The sequence below is a fragment of the Stenella coeruleoalba genome, assembly GCF_951394435.1.
Source record: "Stenella coeruleoalba genome assembly, chromosome: 15".
In the NCBI taxonomy this organism is placed as follows: domain Eukaryota; kingdom Metazoa; phylum Chordata; class Mammalia; order Artiodactyla; family Delphinidae; genus Stenella; species Stenella coeruleoalba.
The window spans coordinates 14,568,367-14,586,948 of record NC_137161.1 but is presented as its reverse complement, the minus strand read 5'-3'; the positions used below and the strand labels follow the sequence as shown (position 1 = coordinate 14,586,948).

The window sequence follows — 18,582 nt, the reverse complement described above, 5'->3', positions numbered from 1 at the left end:
TCTCCATCGCGGTGTGGGACGCTTTCGGTTCTGCCGGGATTGCCGGAGGCGACGGGGAAGAACGCGGGGCGCGGGGGGAGTCTTCCCAACACCCATAGGGATCTCTCTTCACTCCCTTCGCGTCCTCCCCACCCCCAGGAAGCGGGCTTCCTCCTAGGCCAATTCAGTTCGGCCTTTGTAGTCCCGGGGGGGGGGGGGGAGGAGTCTCAAGAAGGGCTCTCCTTGGAACCACGCCTCCCGATTCCCCCACCCCTCCCCGCCCAAGGCGCGTCCCTAAACTCCTTGGGGAATTAGACTACCCGGGACTGTCCTGGGGGAAACCCCAGAGAGGTGACTCGCCCGGAGCTCCGCCCCCGTCAGCGAGGCTGGTCGCGATTTGTCCCCTAAGACCCGCCCCTTTCCTGGGAGGGTCCATGGGCTGGGACAGTGGAAGTGGAAAAGGCCGGGTCCTGGCGCTTTCTCCCCCCGCCGCCTGGTTCTCACCTCGCCATGGTTCGTCTGCCTCTGCAGTGTCTCCTCTGGGGCTGCTTTCTGACCGCCGTAAGTTGAGTTTCTGTTCCGACCGGAGGCGGGAATTTGAAATTAGAGAGTAGGGAATGGGAAAAGAAACAATACTTCGGGGAGGGGACCTTCCAAGCTGATTTTGGGGGGACAGGAGGGTGGGTGGAAGCTGGGTAGGGTACCCCGGGTCCGGGCTGAATGAGGTGGGCTGCCTCTCTCTCCTCCCAGGTTGGGGTCCCAGGTAGCCCACAGAGGGCGCATAGTGGGGTCGCTGCAGGAAAAGTGCCTAGCCAGCGCAGATGGGGTTGGGATTTGGGGAACCTGAAGGCTTGATCTGGTCAAAAGACTGGAGTCTGGGTCTGCGTCAGAGGCTGGCCACAAAGAGATGGTGAGGGGTTTCAGAAGCGGGAAGGGAGGGCAGCCAAGTGAAGGGGCGGGTCTGGCTAGTTTCCCTTCTCTTTCCCATTGTGGATAGACTCCAGCCTCTGTGAGTGGTTCATCTCCTTGCCAGCTGGGGCTGCCTTCTTCCAGGGCATCTTTTGGGAACAAGGGATGAGTGCAGAGGCCCAGGTGCTTCTTTGAGAAGGCAAGGAGCTTTGAACACTCCCACCACCGGCCGCAGATCCTGGGTGATCCAAGTTAGGAGGAATACCCAAGGCTGTGTCTCTGCCTCCTGAATTTAAGACGACATAGAGGACTCTCAGGGGAGCTGAACAGTTCATGGGACCATGAAAGGGCTAGGAGACCAGCAGGGGTTTCTCTAGGCACGAGAGGGGCTCAGATATGCCCAACCAAGCACATCTCCGGGATTTTCAGAGTTCCACACTTGACTCGCTTTTAGTTTAAGTGTATTTTTGTAGTTCCTCATTCTGGAGGCTGGGAATCCCCCAAGTACCGGACACTGTCATCCCAACCCCCCTGGTCTCCCCCTAACTTTCAAGGGCTGTAGTTTCTGGCATGAAGGCAGGGCAGGAGTGACCCATGAAGTAGGGGGTTAGCAGCAAGGGAAGAGATTTCATGGGAAAGCTGCTTTGGTCCCAGAGCTTTCATTTTCACTCTAAGTAATGGCTCTTAGGGAGAAAGGAGGCAGGAAGAGGGCTCTTGGAGGAGGAGTGGAGGAAAAGCCAGGGGAGGTAGGGTGAAGGGTGGTCGTGGTTTCTCAAGAACAATCTCCCAATTTTAGCTCCAGGTGGAGACTAGGCTGTGACAACAATAACTGGGGCTATTTGTTGAGAGCTTCCTGTGGGCCAGGAAGCTTTACACGCACTCTAGGTCTGATTTCTTTTAACCGCCGCATTATACAGGTGAGCAAACTGAGGCTCAGAGAGAGAAAATGTCTTGCCCCAATCCTCATGGAACCTGCATATAAATCTCCATCTGCCTGATTCCTGAGCCTGCCTCTCAGATGGTGAGAGTCTCCAAGCCTTGGTCCTAAGCTCCTTCGTGTCAGAGGGATCGAAGCTGTGAAGTGGGAACTGGGGATTGACAGATTTACAGAGGAGGAGCTGTATTTCTTGTGTGTTTGAAAATGGCGTAAAGGACTTTCATTGCTCTGGGAGTGTGGTGGGAAAGTCCATAGGCTTGCGGGGAGAACATTCATGGGATAGTGTGTTGCGATGTGATGGTGGGAGCAGTAGCCTTTGCTATTTCCTTCCCCATTTGGGGTCAGATACACTTTGTAAGTAATTTGCCCACCCAGGCTGAATGAGAGCCACCAATTAGGCAGGATCCTGGAAGCCAGCCAGTTAGCCAGCTTGCTAGGCATCCAAGCAGATACTCATATATGTATGATAATTAAAGCTGCCATTCAATGAGCACCTACTATGTTCCAGATACTATGCCAGGCCATGTACATCTATTCTTTCTCATCTTCACAACCTAATCTGTGGGGCAGGTATTATCACTCCCATTTTAGAGATGTAGAAACTGAGGCTAAGAGAGGCAAAATAGCTAGTTAAGTGTTACAAAGTCAAGATTGGAGCCTTAAGCTATTTGACCCTTAAAGCTGTGTTCTTTTCACAGGCTGTTCCCAAAGTGTGGGATGATTTAGGCAGCAGAAGGACATAGAATTAACAACATAGGTTCACTTTACAGTTCTGTTTAAAATCCTTTTCATTTCTTCAAGAAGGAAGTCGCTGGAGCTCGAATATAGTTAATACCTCTCAAATGCCTGCTAATCCTCCTTTTTAAACAAAAATCAAGAGCAGGCCTGAGGTAGAGGGCTGTCAGCAAGCAAAGCGATCAGCTGGGGTTTAATAAATAACATCGTTTTGTTTCTGTTGAGTTTATTTTTAGGGTTGCCTTTTATTTATGAGAAGTGATACTGGTTTTTCTCTCATGGCAATGATGTGAGGTTTACATTGAAAATAAATGTATTTAAATGAACAAGAAGTAATGAATAGCTTGGGTGGTACCTGGATGTAGTGAAAATAGTGCAGATGAGACTCAAGTTGTTGGAGAGAGGGAGTATTGAAACCTGAGTTCTCATTTGGATTCTATCACTGTGTGACCTTGGGCAAGTGACCCACCCTTTCTGGTCCTCAGTCTCACCATGTGTAAAGTAAAAGAGTTGGATTTTATTCTTCCGGCTTCTCCATCCTTGCATTTCATGAGAGAAGGGTTGGATGATCAGATGATGGGACTTGGAGAGGGGAAGAGGGTGGGGAGCAAAAGAATAGAAGGAAGAGGTCAGGTGCTAAATATAGCCCCTGTCCAGACTAGGACCAGCTGGAGTCAGCCAGCTTCAGGACTCCAGGGGAGATGCTGGAGTCCTCATGTGCTCTTGGGTTTTTGGGTAGAGGAAAGACTCAGGAGTCAAGCCAGAAGGAAGATCTGTTTAGTTCAGTGATTATTGTGAGTTTCCAGCGCAATTACTTTGTAAAATACCAGATTGATTCTCTGGGTGCCTTTGTCATCATACTAGTTGGCAGTTTAGTTAAAAACAAACACAACAAGTAATATGCAGGCGCTGTTTCTCTGCTTTGGACTTCCACTTCAGTTCTAACCTCTGTCCTGGCTGATTTGCACCTGTCTGCCAAGGCTATATCGGAGATTTCAAGATCCCTTCAAATTGCCCAATTTTGTTTTTAGGTCCACGCAGAACCACCCACTTCATGCAGAGAAAACCAATACCAAACAAACAGCCGGTGCTGTGATTTGTGCCCACCAGGTGAGATGCTAACCCTTTAGCCCCATAGTGGGACCCCTCTTGGTTTGCTGGCAGATACAGACCCCCTGTGTCAATTATAAACTCGTGTCTTGACCCCTGGCATTTTCCATCCCTGCCCCAGGATGTTCTGGGGTCCCTCTCTGCCTACCCAGAACTTAGGGTTCCTATCTCTTCTATGTCCCTTACCAGACTATGAAAGTTGGAAGAGTCTGAGACTGTCATCGTTGACTCTCCCTCCCTAAAGCCCGGCCTCATCAGTTTTCAGTTCAGTGTCTGACTCACTGAGTGAGCCAGAGCTACCTCATTTCCTGATGTTTTCCAGGACAGAAACTGAAGAATGACTGCACAGAGGTCACCGAAACAGAATGCCTTCCCTGCAGTAAAGGCGAATTCCTAGCCACCCGCAACAGTGAGAAATACTGTCACCAGCACAGATACTGCAACCCCAGTGCGTGGGCTGCTGGGGAAGGGGCACTTGGGAGCTGGGCCGATATTCCAGCTCATTGCTGACAGCACAGCCGTTCTGTTTGTTTGTTTGTTTGTTTTTCATAGCGAGGGTCTGTTCTGATCGGTTAGAGTCTGGGTTGTCTTGGTTGTTACTTAATTTGATTGCCACCCCTACTTGGAAGAGGGTCTAAGAGAAAAAGAACAGGAAGTATGAGGATCGGGGCCCCCCAAGCATGGCCAGTAAGGGGGTTCCCATCCTTCTTGCCCATCCCTGCCCAGACCTAGGGCTCCAGATCCAGACGGAGGGCACCTCAATAACAGACACCATTTGCACATGTGACGAAGGCCATCACTGTACCAGTCACACCTGCGAAAGTTGCACCCCGCACAGCTTGTGTCTCCCTGGCTTCGGGGTCAAGCAGATGGGTAAGTGGTCTGTCTGGGAATCAGCTCTAGAGGCAGGAGAGAGGAGGTGAAGGCCAAAGGCGCGGGGCTGGGCAGTGGGCACTCAGCCCTGGTGGGGAGGGACCAACCTACGCGGATATCTCCACCAGAGCAGGTGGGAAATAGAAACTTTCCTGCCTCCTGCCTCCTGCCTCCTGCCATGGGGATCTGCCTTGAGAGGGCAGTGGGAGAAGTCTTCCTGGGGCCTGCCTGCAGCAGGATGCTGGGGGGAGAAGGGCTTAAGGCAGGATGCTCTTCCAGGCCTGCCTGCCTGCCAGTTCCCTTGAGAGCCAGACAGGTGGTCCGCCGTGATGATTAACTCCTCCTCTACCCTCTCAGCTACAGGGGTTTCTGATACCATCTGTGAACGCTGCCCGGTCGGCTTCTTCTCCAGTGTGTCATCTGCTTTTGAAAAGTGTCACCCTTGGACAAGGTATAAGGACTCATCCCTTGTGTTTCCTGCCCCGAGAGGGGCATGGGACCTGCTTCCATTCTCTCCGGCTACCTGCCCTTCAGCCCCTGCTCCCCATGTCCACACACACTCGTGCACCTGTAGAACTTCTAGAGTGACCTCGTGGCCAACTAGACAGACACTTTTCAGCATTTCTTGCCTTCTCTCTCTTGGTGGTAATAGATACTGCTGATCTCTGATCTTTGGTGAAGCCCTCCCTTCTTGGGGGCACCGTGACGCCTCTCTTCCATTCCTTGTACCCCTCCTCTGCTCCTCCTTAACTGGTTTTCTAGGCCTCTATTCTAGGCTCTACTCTCCCATCACCTTGCCCGCCTCCCCTGGACCATCTATCTCATCCGCACACTTGGCTTCGGCTACCATTGCCCTTGGACGTTTCCCAATCAACATCTCCTGTTGAAATTTGTCTCCTGGGTCCCAGACTGTCATATCTAACTGCCGAGGGTATACCTCTGTGCAGACAACCCACAGGCACCTGCCTGCTCCCCATACCCGCTGTGAAAGGCACAAGCATGCCTCTGGGCACCCGTTCCAAAGTTCCCCTTACCCCCTTCCCCAAATCAGTCACCAGGTCCTGTCCATCTGACCTTCCAGATGTTTTGGGACTCCTCCTCCTTTTCACTTATCCCCACCGTCACCACGTTAGCTTGGGCTTCATCACCAGCTGCCCTGCCTCTACTCTCTCCCCTTCAGCTAGTTCTCCATCCCTTTGGCGAAGGAAACTTTCCACCATTCATTTTGGATCACGGCACTCCCTGTTAAAATGCTTCATGGCTCTCTGTGCCTTTAGGATAAAACCCTGACTCCTGTGCATGGCCTCCGACCTTCTAGCTCCACTTCCTGACCTCTTCCCACATCGTGCTGCTTGCAGTCCTGTCAACACACTGTTCGTTCTCTTGCATCAACCTCTTCTGCCTGGAATACCTTAAACACACGCCTGATTAACCTTTTACATTTAATTTGAAAAAACGAGTAAGACAGGCGTGAGGACAGAAGGCACAGAAGGGCCTCTAGTGATATGCTTCCCTTTCACCCTCAACCATCCAGCAGCCACTGGACCATGTGTGTCCTTCTAGAGAGTCTATGCACAAACAAATACATGCACACACATGCAGACATATTTTTCACACAAATAGTAGCATCCCATATATACTTTGTTATTTGTTTACTGTCTGCCTTTCTCCAGTAGATGGTAAACTCCTTAACTATAGAGACTTGACTTTTTTATTCCACAGATGCATCCCTTATGCCTAGAACAGTGCCTGATGCATAGTAGGTGCTCAATAAATCTTTACTGATAAATGTTCAATGAGAAAGGGAGGCTCCTTTATGTCATAGAACCAGAGCACTGGGTTCCAAACTCACTCAGCTTAGAAGGGGTGGAAGTGTGACCCTCATCTGAGCCTCGGTGCCCTCATTCAGAAAATAGGAATGACCTTCATTTTACAAGGTTTGAGGAAAAGACATGTAACGTGCTTCGAAAACTCTTAAGCACTCTTCTTGTGTATGTGCTTTCTTTGAAGCTTCTTTCTCTTTTTCCAGCTTTAGATGTTTTGTTCCTTTGCAATGTCCTTCTCTGTCCATCCCTTTCCATTCCTCCTGGGACCACTTTGGCCTAGTCTTCATCATCTCATGTTTGGATTCTGTCGATGGCCTCCTGGCTGGCATTTTTCTGTCATTTCTCCTCCGGGGAGCTCTCTGGCCAACTAAGTCCTCTTACAACTTAAGTCATCTGGTTGGATGCTGACATGACCCACTAGCTGAATCCAGCTGAAACCTTCATGGCTGATTCTCAGTGATCTGGTTCTAAAGACCCAATTTTCCAGAGTTTCCTTATACCATCTGGCTCGTCACCCACCTAATCTCCCATATCGTGTTGTCCTGCTTGAAGAGAAAATACTGATGCTCTAAATTTTATATCCCTCAAGGGCCCACTCAGCTCTGACTTCCCCAGGGAAGTCTTTCTGGATGACCCTCAAACCAGAGATTCTCAGCTGAGCAGTTTTCTCCCTCAGGGAACATTTGACAATATCTGGAGACATTTTGGTTGTCACAGCTGGGGAGGAGAAGGCTACTGGTGTCTAGTGGGTAGAGGCCAGGGAAGCTGCTGAACATCCTACAATGTACAGGACAGGTCCCACCACGGAAGAAGGATTATGTGGCCCCCAAACGTCAGTAGTGCCGAGCTTGAGAAGCCCCCATCATCCCTCCATTCCAGCCATTGTGGATTCTGTCTCCTCTTCTCTGAACAATCCCCTGTTCACATGAGCCTGTATCACAAAGCTTGGCCCTCATCAGAGACTCTCCTTACTCCTTCAAGATATACCATCATCTTTCCTCTGCACTCACGAGCTCTGTAAGAACAGAGTCTGTGTCATCCCCATAGTAACCAGCCCAGGAGGGTGCACATAATATGTGCTCAGTGAACCTGGACTTGCTGGTTGTTGGCTGTCTCCCTCTGGGGTTGGAAATCGCATGGTTGGGGAAACTTAATGTCTCTTTCTTTGTGTGTGTGTGTATGTGTGTGTGTGTGTGTACACGTGTCTGTACACAGCTGCGAGAGCAAAGGCCTGGTGGAACAACATGCAGGGACTAACAAGACAGATGTTGTCTGTGGTGAGTCCTGGAGAACGGGCCCCGGCAGCAGGCTAGGAAGGTGGGGAGCTGAGGGGAAGACTGGGGCACCTGGAAGCACCAGTGGGGAAAGAGGGAGGGGAGGCAAAGCAAGAGGAGGAGCAGTCTGGAACTGTGGCAACCAGCTCTGCCACTTATCTGTGGAGCCTGGGCAAGTTAGTCCCCCCCCCGCCCCGAGCCTCAGTTTCTTCATCTGTGAAATGGGATACTACCACCTCCCTTAATAGGGTGGTATAAGTACCTGGCATGGGTTCTGACACCTTGGAGGTGCTCCCTCAGTGCTATTCTGCTACCCTGCACGTTGAGGGCCAGCATGGTGTGACTCTGTTTCCTCTCAGGGCTGTAGTTTTTTTTTTTAGGCTGCACCACGCGGTTGCAGGATCTTAATTCCCCCACCGGGGATCAAACCCAGGCCACAGCAGTGAAAGCCCAGAATCCTAACCTCTAGGCCACCAGGGAACTCCCTCAGGGCCTCAGTTTTGATTTTAGAATGAGGAGGTTGGCATACAGCACAGGTCACAGACTCACATAATTACGGGGATTAGGCAGGATCATGTTCATGAGTGAAAAGATCAGGGGTAAGACAAATACACTCTCTTCTTTTCCTTAAAATTCACTTGCCTCTTGGCAGGGCTGGGACTAGAGTGAGGTGAGAGGGGCACTTGCCTTGGGCACAGTATTTAAGGGCGTGCCAGAAAAATGCCGTAATCAAGATAACCATTTGATGCAATATTAAAAAAATCAAAATTCATGCAAAAAATCCATAACGAACAGAATAGCAACATTTTAAATAAAGACAGGATCCAACCCTGTATTTGTACAACCTTGTCTCACTTGCCTCACCCTAATCCCATCCCTGGTTCCAATAAAACTTTACTTAAAAAAACAGGCAGCTGGCCTGTGGGCCAGACTTTGCTGATATGATTTTTTAAAACATGACATTAAAATATGACTTATCTTGATTACTGAGTTTTTTAAGAAAATATTTATTTATTTGGCTGCACTGGATCCTGTGTTACGGCATACAGGATCTTTAGTTGAGGCATCCGGGACCTTTAGTTACGGCATGCGGGGTCTTTTAGTTGCAGCATGTAGGTTGGCGTGCAGGCTCTTAGTTGTGGCATGTGGGATCTTAGTTCCCTGACCAGGGATGGAACCCAGGCCCCCTGCATTGGGAGTGCAGAGTCTTAACCGCTGGACTACCAGGGAAGTCCCAGTTATTGAGTTTTTTTGGTGTCCCCTTAAATTTTGTCCTGAGGCAGTGCTTCACTAGCCTTACCCTAGTCCTTACCCTGTCTCTTGGTCTTTTTTTCATTTTCCCATTTAGAATAGAGACTTAGGCACAAGAAACACTTTCCCTTCTCCTCCATTCTTCTATAACAAAGGCAATGTTACAGACATAAATGATGCTGGGCCTTGGTATTGGGCAAAGAGTAGGGAGGGGTGGCAGTGTAGCGAGCCGGTAGAGACAACTATCACCACTCAGTTCTGGCCAGTGGGCGCCATGTGGGCTGCTGGCCCACTAGGGCTGGATCTTCCCAATTTGCAAGAGAAATCAGATATCCAGATTTTAAATACACAATCTCCCATTTAAAAATGTCAGCAAATATTAAAAAAAAGAAGAAAAAATGTGCCAGTCACACTAAAGACATCTGCTGGCCACATTTTACCAGGAGCCACCTGTTTGAAACTTCTGATATGGATGAGTTTAGACATTGAAGTCCAGCAAGGTGCAGCAGCTTCGGGAAGGGCGGTGGGGAGCCATCGCTGAAGTCTTGATCTCTCCAGGTTTCCAGAATCGGATGCGAGCCCTGGTGGTGATCCCCATCACGATGGTGATCCTGTTCACTGTCCTGTTGGTATCTGCCTGTATCAGTGAGTCCCCAGGTGGGGAGGTGATGGGGGAAGAGGCAGCAGAAGGTACAATTGACGGGTCACCTGTTTCCTGATCTGGCCTCAGTGACTCCCCATCCTATATGTTTTTCTCTCTCTCTAGGAAAGATGGTCAAGAAGCAGGAGACTAAGGTAGGTCACCCTGGGGAACCGGCTGAGTTTTGTCAGACTGGAAAGAAAGACTGATTCATTGTTGCCTATATGGCAGAAACATTGATTCAAGGTCTGTTCCCTCGCCCCCTCCCCTGTGCTCCAGGGCTCTTCCCCTTCTCTCCCTCAGCACCCGCCTTTTTCATCTCCTGAGCTCACCTTCCCACAGAGCTGCCCTAGCACCGCTGGCAAAGTCTGACATTTGCTCTTCTTTCCTGGCATTGGATATGTGGGGGAACCGCATCTTTGGGGCCTTGGTGTGGGATCCATGGGTGGGTGATGGAGGGACATTTCCTTAACCCCACTGGCTCCTACTGCGGAAGCTTCTTGACACCCTTGGTGTGGCCAGCAGGGGGCAGGACGCACCCATGGAATGAGCACTGACCCTCCGTTTGGGAAAGGGGAAGGGGTGAAGAGTGGAATCGCTTCCAAGGAAGGGCTGAGATGCTAGGGGTAACCCCAAGCCTTGTCTCCCCAGGCTCTGCACCCTAAGGCTGAAAGGCAGGATCCTGTGGAGACAATTGATCCAGAGGATTTTCTCGGCCCCCACTCCACCCCTCCAGTGCAGGAGACCTTACACTGGTGTCAGCCGGTCGCCCAGGAGGATGGCAAAGAAAGCCGCATCTCCGTGCAGGAGCGAGAGTGAAGCTGTGTGTGCCCAGGAGCGTGGTGGCACCGGAATGTGGGCACGTGGCTGGAGAGCCTGGGGCTGCTGCTGGTGAGGGCGACAGCCCCCCTCTGCCTGCACCCCTGCAGTCCAGAAACAGTTCACCTCGGGGAACCTTTCACCCCAGCCGTGGAGCCCATTCAGTCTCCCAACTTGATATCAAAGATGGTAACAAAACTTTGGGGAGGCCGTACAAGGGTATCCACCAAACCTTCCAACCCAGCGGTTCGGTGCCAACAGGTGTAACGCGGTGGCTTCTGGGAGCCCAGGAGTCATATGCATAGATACACATCGCAGCACTGTTTGTGACAGTACGCAACTGGAAGCTGCTTAACTGTCCATCAACAGGGGACTGGCTAAATAAAACTGTAATATATTTATGCAACAGGATCTTGAAAACACTGTCATGGGGGGAAAACAAAAGCAGGTTGTAGAATGGTGGGCATGGAAACATTTTTTTTAAAGCAAGTAACCCAAAACAATATATCTTCTACAGATATGTGTATAAACATAGTATATGTTATATATGTCGGGATGGCAGGGGGGTTCTGGAAGGACACACACAACATGCACAGCTCAAAGAATTGTAATGTCTTGGTTGGGGAAGAAGGGTCTGGGGGAGGGCTGGTTAAAGAAAGATTTGACTCTCCCATAATGCTTCATTTTTTTTCCCCAAAAGGAGAGTGAATTCACAGACTGCTTATGTAATTAAAAAGTCATCAAACGTGTAAAAAGAAAAAAGGGAGCGGACACGCTGGGTGACATGAGCTGCTTCACATGCTGTCAGGCTCACAGAATGAGGGCACTTTCGGAGGATAAATAAGGACGTCCCCCAGGCTGCTGCCCTTCTAAGGTGGTTTCCACATGCACTCACGTTTGGCATCATGTTTGCAAAGGGCTTTCCCCATTTGATTCACATTCATAACAGTAGCCTTCGGGGCAGGCAGGGCCAGCATCCCTCCTTTCCTCCCTCCCTCTTTAACAGAGGTGGAAATGGAGGCCCAGAGAGGTGAAGTAATTTATCTATGGTCACACAGCCGTTCAGAGTGGTGCCCCTCAGAGCTCCCCACTCCTAGTCCTATGCTGCTTCTCCCAGCCCCACCTGCTCTCTGGAGCCTACATCTGTAGCCCCTTCCCAGGGAGCTCCTGGGCCTTCTATCTCCTTTTGACCTCCCAACTGCTACAGGAGCTGCTGCTTCTCGGTCAGATGGTGTCCCCTTCCCCCTAAGCAGTATCTTAGGATAAAAATAAACCGTCCTGTTCTCTTTTCCTGCTGTGCCAACTGAGGGGGAGCCTAGCCAGGAGGAGCAGCAGATGGAGAGGGAACAGAGGGGAGGGCAGGGGAGGGGAGAGGGGAAGGTTGTAGGGCAAGAAGGGGAAGGAAGAGGATTGCAAAGCCCCAGCACAGAGGTTCCTGGTGAGGGTGAGGCCAGCCTGGTTTACCCCAGGGATCTCACCCCAACCCCGCCTTCGTGAGAAGCTGCTTTGGATTTCCCAACATGTCCTGCCGCCTGCAGGGTGAGCGTGGAGAGGGCTTGCCCCAGTGGAGGCGGTGAGGGCAGCTGAGAGCCAAGGGAGGGGCACCTGGCTTGGCAGGCTTCCCAGAAGAGAACCATTTGGAGGCACCAGGGGGAGACGTCTGCTTTAGAAAGCAGTGCAAAGTGGTGGTGGTGTGGAGTGGGGGGAGGGGAGCTCTGCGACCTCACCTTTATCCCCTACCTAGAGTCTAAAATGCTAGTGTTACGTACTGTACGTGACAGTATGGTGGAAGGAGACAAAAGACCCATCTCTGCCACCTATTATCTGTGTGGCTTTGGGTAGGTCACGTTCACCTTTTAGCGTCTCAGTTTGCTCATCTGGCGAATGGACACAATATAACGGACTGACGCTATGGGTGCTTCCTTCGTTCTCTCCTAGGCCCTTCGTTCTCAATCCTGAGCATGTATCAGAACCACCTGTAAGACTTGTTAAAAGACAGATTGCTGGGCCCCACCTCCAGGGTTTCTGATTCAGTAGGTCTGGGATGGAGTCCAAGACTGTGCATTTCTACAAGTTTCCCAGGTGATGATGCTGGTCCAGGATCACACTTTGAGAACGACCACCCTTGGCATTCACATTTCTTGATAAGCAGTCGCTTTCCGATTGCAAGCACTTGGGATTGCTTACCTCGGGGCTTTCCTTGGTTTTATGTTATTTATTTGGTTGCGTTGGGTCTTACTTGCGGAAGGCGGGCTCCTTAGTTGCGGCTTGCTGGCTCCTTAGTCGTGGCGTGCGAGCTCCCAATTGCGGCATGCACGTGGGATCCAGTTCCCGGACCAGGGATCGAACCCGGCCCCCCTGCGTTGGGAGCGTGGAGTCCTAACCACTGTGCCACGAGGGAAGTCCCTCCTTGGTTTAAAAAAAATGCTTGGTGCAGGTGTAGGGCAGGTAAGATGTACCTGGGAGAGCTAACACCCCCAAAACTCTCAACCAAATAGGAGTGAAAGTTGGAGGATACATGACCCGGCTTCCTTGCCCTTGGGAGGGACAAATCTGAGGTGTGTTCTATACTGTCTCCTAGGTTCCCCAGAGGGCTCGAGCCACAGATGCCCTCCATGGCTGTCTTCCCTTCCCTGTGTCATTCTCCACCACCCCACTGGTGCTTCCTGGGTTCAACTCCCCAGTAAACTACCTGCATTGTTTCCTTGTTGCAGAGTCTGCTTTTGGAGAAGTCCCCCCCCAAGAGTCAGCAGAGGTCAAGCATGAGAAGGTATAATTTTGTATATCTTGGCATCCCCAGCAAAGAGAAGGGGTTGTTATTCCTGGCACCTGTAGCAAGTTCTGGGTTCTAAATGGAGCTCAGCCAGGAACCTTCTGTGTGACCTGGGGAAAGCTGCTCTCTGGTTCTGAGCTTTTTTTCCCCCAGATGTGATGAAGGGTTGGGATTCTACAAGTTCTAAGGATCTTGCCAATTCTAAAAATAAGGCGATCAGCCCACTGTAGTGTCTGCTCTGGCCTGTGGATGAATGGGTGGGTGTGAGGCTCACAATAGCCAGAAGGTGGCGCCAAAGTAATGCCCGAAGACTCTGGCGTCTGGCTTTCGCCAACTCTCATTTCCTCCCTCCACCGTCCATCCGCCTGAGCCTCCTGCGATCTCTACTAACTTCATCCGTTCCCCAGGTCTCCCTCTCCACTGCTTCCTTCTTCTTAACAAGCATCAGCTGCATTCCTAGTGTGGCCTCTCGCCGAGCTAGGGTTGTGCATGACAGCACTAAGAATGCACATGGACAGAGGGCTCGCTGCGCTAGGCACAGTCCTAAGAACTTCACATGCACTGTCTAAGTCCGTAGGACAACCCTGCATAAGCCACAGTCTCTTCTAACGCCCATTTTACAGATGGGGCTCAGAAGCTAAATGACTTGCTAAGGTCGGAAGAATCAGAGCTGGGATTTGGATCTAACTAGGTTGATCCAAAAACCTTTGCTTCTTACCCACTCAGCGAGTAAATCCGCGAAAGCCCACGGCAGGAGCAGCTCACCTCTAGGACCGCAGTTGTAGACTCAGCGGAGCGCACAGGAGCTGGAAAGTGAGGGAGGCCGGGTCAGGAGGAGTCAGGATGGCACAGACTCTGGCAAAGCGGCGGGGCTCTGCCCGTTTTGGTGGGACAGCATCTATGGATTGCTTCTAATGGTTGCCCTCCAGGGATGAGAGTTATGTATTGCTGGGAATCCAGATTTCTATGTGAAATCTCCCAATGTTTAAATGCTACCAATCCCAAAAATAAAAGAAAAAAAAAAAGAAAAAGAAAAGAAAAAACAACAACTCTGTGAGAACCCAAGAAAGCATGTCACGGAGGGTTGGAATTAAAAGAGACTGGGAATTTCATTGTGTCCGACACTTTTGTTTTCTATATGGGGAAACTGAGGCCCTGGGAGGGTCCAGAGCCAAGTTAGGCAACATGTCCTAGGCAGGTTGTCTCTTTTCTCTGCACCCCATCTGGGAGGCTGCAGAGAGGTCCTTAGGCTCCACCCTGTGACCCTGGTTAACTGGCTCTATTCAGCATTCTTTTTTTTTTTTTTGCGGGGCATATGGGATCTTAGTTCCCCAACCGGGGATTGAACCCACACCCCCTGCAGTGGAAGCACGGAATCTTAACCACTGGATCACCAGGGAAGTCCCCGGTTAACTGGGTCTAAAACATTGAAACTCTAGGACCGAGGGGCGGGGGCTGAGCTGGGTGTAGATGTCCTCTTAATCCTATGACCACCCCATCTCAGCCCCCCAGGCATGCACCCACATACTCTCCTCTTAAGCCTTTAGGGCCCTGTGGTCGATTCCTTGGGCAGCAGAAGTTATTAAAGACTCTGCCTGAAGGATTTCTCTCCCCCCGTGATTCTGGCACAGAAAATTACAAACCCACCGGCAGGGGTGGGGAGATAGTTTTAATTTGAAAAAAAAGGAAAAAACACCCATGCTGTGGTCCCGGAGTCTGGGGGATGGAGACGCTCATGGCGGGGGCATGTCCTCTGGGACGTGCAACGTTGCTGCTGCGGCTTCGTGTTGCTCAGTAAAATCAGTGAGCAGCTTTCGCCCGGACCGACAGACGGGGCGGAGCGGCCGGGGTGCCCTGCTTCTCTACTCCAGTGCCCCCTCCCAGTCCCTGGGGGCTCTCTGCCTCTCTCCCGCTGACTGGCACGTCTCGCTGGGCCTTGGCACCGAGCTAGTTCCCTGCCACCTCCTCGTTCCAAGACCCCCTCCCACCCTCTGCAGTCTCTGCCCCTCCCCCACCGACCACCTCCTTTCCCTTCTCCCAGCCCTCGCGTCTCACCCTGGTTCTCTTTTGAAGAAGTACTATTGTTTGGGCTAATCACAAAAGTCACACCTGTGCGTTGCACTCCCTGTGCCCCCAATCCAAACAACACACAGGAAAAATCAGTCCCCCTGTAAGTCCTCCCCACACCCCAACCGAGAGCTACAGGTCCCTCCAGACTTGTTTTCCGTGCCAAAAATATTGTTTCCACTTGGGCTGTTATTACATACCCTGCTTTGTAAGCATCTTCTTTGCTTAGCTGTGTACGGCAGACATCTCTCCATGCCAATAAATGTAGATCGACAACGTGCTTTTTAATTGCTGCATAGGATTCCATTGTCCAGCTGGAGCCTTGATTCAAGTGAGGGCTCCGTATTGATGGACATCTAGGCGGCTTTTCTCTTTTGCTCTTCAGCCCCTTCCTGCTTCTACGGCGTCTCCCCCACCCCTCCGCTTCCTCTTTCACTCTCCCTTCCTCTGCGGAGGGGTTGGGGGTCACTGGTGTTTAACACCCACTCCCCACCCCCCGCCCCGTGTCAGACATGTGCCACCTCATTAGTGAGCTGTCCCCTCAAGTGAGGCAGACAGGAGCCACAGTGGCAGCGAGAGGCCTAATTGAATGTAACTAATTATTCACTCCTTTAAATGGGCCTGGGAGGGACAGAATTACTCACTCTGAACTGGGGAGACAGGGAACTGGCCGGCTGGCAAACAAATCCTGGGGCCTGTGGAGCCAGCTCTCCTTGGAATACTAATTAGGCAGGAGTGCCGGGATCAAATCAGGAACCCAGCTGCCTCTCCCGTCCCCCTCCCATCCGGGAAGCCGGGATCCGGAGGTGAAACAAATATCGCGAGTGAATCTAATTGCAGGCCCGATCCATCCTGGACCCTGGAAGGGCTACTATGGGGGCTGGGGGCTGGGGGACATGAAATGCTGAGCCTTCGGCCCTCGAGGAAGGCAGGGGGCTAGAGTTTCATGTGGGGAGAGGCAGGAGGGCCCAGCAGCGCCTGGAGGGATGTGCCGGGGTGAGGGTGGACAGCAAGAAACCTCAGTCCCACCTGGAGCTGTGGGGACCCAGCTGGCTCCCAGGAGCGTCCCCTTTGCTCCCAGGCTACCAGGGCCAGACCATGTGCTAAAGACTGATGGCCACAATCCTCACGGCAGCCCTCCTGGGTGGCAGGCTCCTTATCTAAGCTGAGGAACACTGAGGCTGGGAGAGGGGAAGTGAGTGATTCATCCCACATCAGAGCCAGCTGGGGCCAAGCTGGGGCTCAGCCCTCTTTAGATACCAAGCTTGAGTTCCTAACACTGAGAATGACCCAAACCTCATTCCTGACAAATTAAAATGTCTGTGGGGTGGGGGTGGGATGGTAATAGTTCAGGTGTCGGTATTTTTTTAAGAGCTTCTCAGTGATTCAAAGATTCTACCAGGACTGAAAACCACTGGTTAGACCTTAGTTCCCTGTGAGTGTCTGCTCTGGGTGGTAGGGGGAGGTGAAGGAAGAAGACCTGAATGTGGCCCCAGGCGGCTCTATTCTGGGCAGCTCCTGCAGGTCAGAGGTGAGGCTATGGGGAGATGCAGAAAAGAGAGTGAGGGTGTGTGTGTGTGTGTGTGTGTGTGTGTGTGTGTGTAGTCATCATGATTCTTCCATTAATGTGCCAGGCGCTTCTCACACATGATCTCATTTGATCCTCACAACAACCCTTTGAGGGGGCATAGTTATCCTTACAGCTGAACAAGGTGAGGCTCAGAAAGGTTGAGTAAGTGGCCCAAGGAAACACAGCGCAGCAGGTATCCCGAATCCCGTGCTCCTTTCTTATGCGGCTTTGATTCTGCTATTGCATTTGGGATCTCTTCTCTAGCAGGTGTTAGTGTGGGTGTGCTGCTATTCTCTCTCTGTGTGTATGCTTGTTAGATGTGTGTGTATGAGCGCGCTTTTCCCTCCCAAAAGGGGCTAGCTGTTCACCAGCCTCCCGTTCCTGCCCAGCACAAAGCCTCCTGCTGACCAGTGAGAGGAAGGAGGAGAGGGCACAGCCCCTGCTTCTTGTCCCCTTTCCCCCCAGCCAGCTCCAGTGCCCAATCAGGAGACAGCCTCCCCTCACGGCTGGGGGCTGGTGAGGGGCAGGGGAAGGTGGGTCATCCTGCCAGCCAAGTGACAAGCAGCCTTGTTTGGAACTAATGTGGAGAGAAAACCCTCAATAGTTCTAGGGCAGGGAAATTCCCCCATCTGGGCTTCCCTGGTGGCGCAGTGGTTGAGAATCTGCCTGCCAATGCAGGGGACACGGGTTTGAGCCCTGGTCTGGGAAGATCCCACATGCCGCGGAGCAACTGTGCCCGTGAGCCACAACTACTGAGCCTGCGCGTCTGGAGCCTGTGCTCCGCAACAAGAGAGGCCGCGATAGTGAGAGGCCCGCGCACCGTGATGAAGAGTGGCCCCCGCTTGGCGCAACTAGAGAGAGCCCTCGCACAGAAACGAAGACCCAACACAGCAAAAATAAATAAATAAACAAATGTGGGGTTTAAAAAAAAAAAGAAAAGAATTTTAAATTAATCAATACAATCATAAATAGCATGTAGGTCAAATAATAAAGCATAATTAAAATTAGAAAAATATTAAAAAAAAATTCCCTTCCCCATGAATGTGCCGCCCCCTCTCCTGCCCCCACAGAGGGTGGCAAGGAGAGATGGATGATCGCCAGGCACGCTCACTCCTCTCCACCCACCTCGCTAAGTGCAGGGGACTTCGTGGGGGCTTCACAGCCGGGCAGGACATTTATGAGCCCAACCCAGATTCCCCAGTCACCTCACTGGCCGATCCATCTTTCTGGAGTCAGGGATGAAATGAAATTATCGTGAAATAAATCTACAGATGATGAAGGCTCTGGCAGGGTGGAGGCAGCAAGGGTGCGAGGGGCAGAGGAAGCTGAGGCTCAGGTGGGGGGGCCGTGGCCACCCTCGCTTGGCTGAGACCCAGAGAGGGGATCCCGCTGACTTTCCTTCCCGTTGAAGCCTTTGGCTGGGGTGGGCAGCTCTGTTCCACCTCTGCTTCCAACTCCCTTTGAAGCCCCTTGCCCAGCAAGACTCATACCCACGAGACTGGAGGCAGGACCCTACCGCTATGAGGCCCTGAGTCACCGGTACTTCCAGACTCCCAGAGTCAGAGAGATAGGCAGGGCAACCCGAACAGGGCAGCTGGACTGGGGGAGGGGTTGGGTCCAGGGCGAGGGGTGGAGGCAACAGAATCAGGGCCAGGATCATAGTCCTGGGCCATGCTCCACCTGTTGTCCACCTGTAATCGTCTGCAGGGACCAATGAGAAGGGCCCTCGGAAGACCAGGTCCTTGGAGGCCCCCTGCTGTGTCAGGTGTTAACTCTTTAATTTCTGGGAATGAGGAGAGAGTCAGGGAAGGGATCCCTG

At 51.8% G+C, this 18,582-nt stretch overlaps 1 protein-coding gene across 1 annotated transcript; it reads left to right on the top strand.

Annotated features, from left to right (window-relative positions):
- Positions 1 to 276: 276 nt before the first annotated feature.
- On the top strand, positions 277 to 10,725 carry CD40 (CD40 molecule). The gene is made up of 9 exons (XM_079944909.1): positions 277 to 540; positions 3,592 to 3,670; positions 3,993 to 4,118; positions 4,397 to 4,543; positions 4,901 to 4,994; positions 7,585 to 7,646; positions 9,453 to 9,539; positions 9,661 to 9,689; positions 10,186 to 10,725. Exons 1-9 carry the CDS (start codon positions 490 to 492, stop codon positions 10,351 to 10,353), a joined length of 843 nt encoding a protein of 280 aa, XP_079801035.1. The 5' UTR covers positions 277 to 489; the 3' UTR covers positions 10,354 to 10,725.
- Positions 10,726 to 18,582: the final 7,857 nt, after the last annotated feature.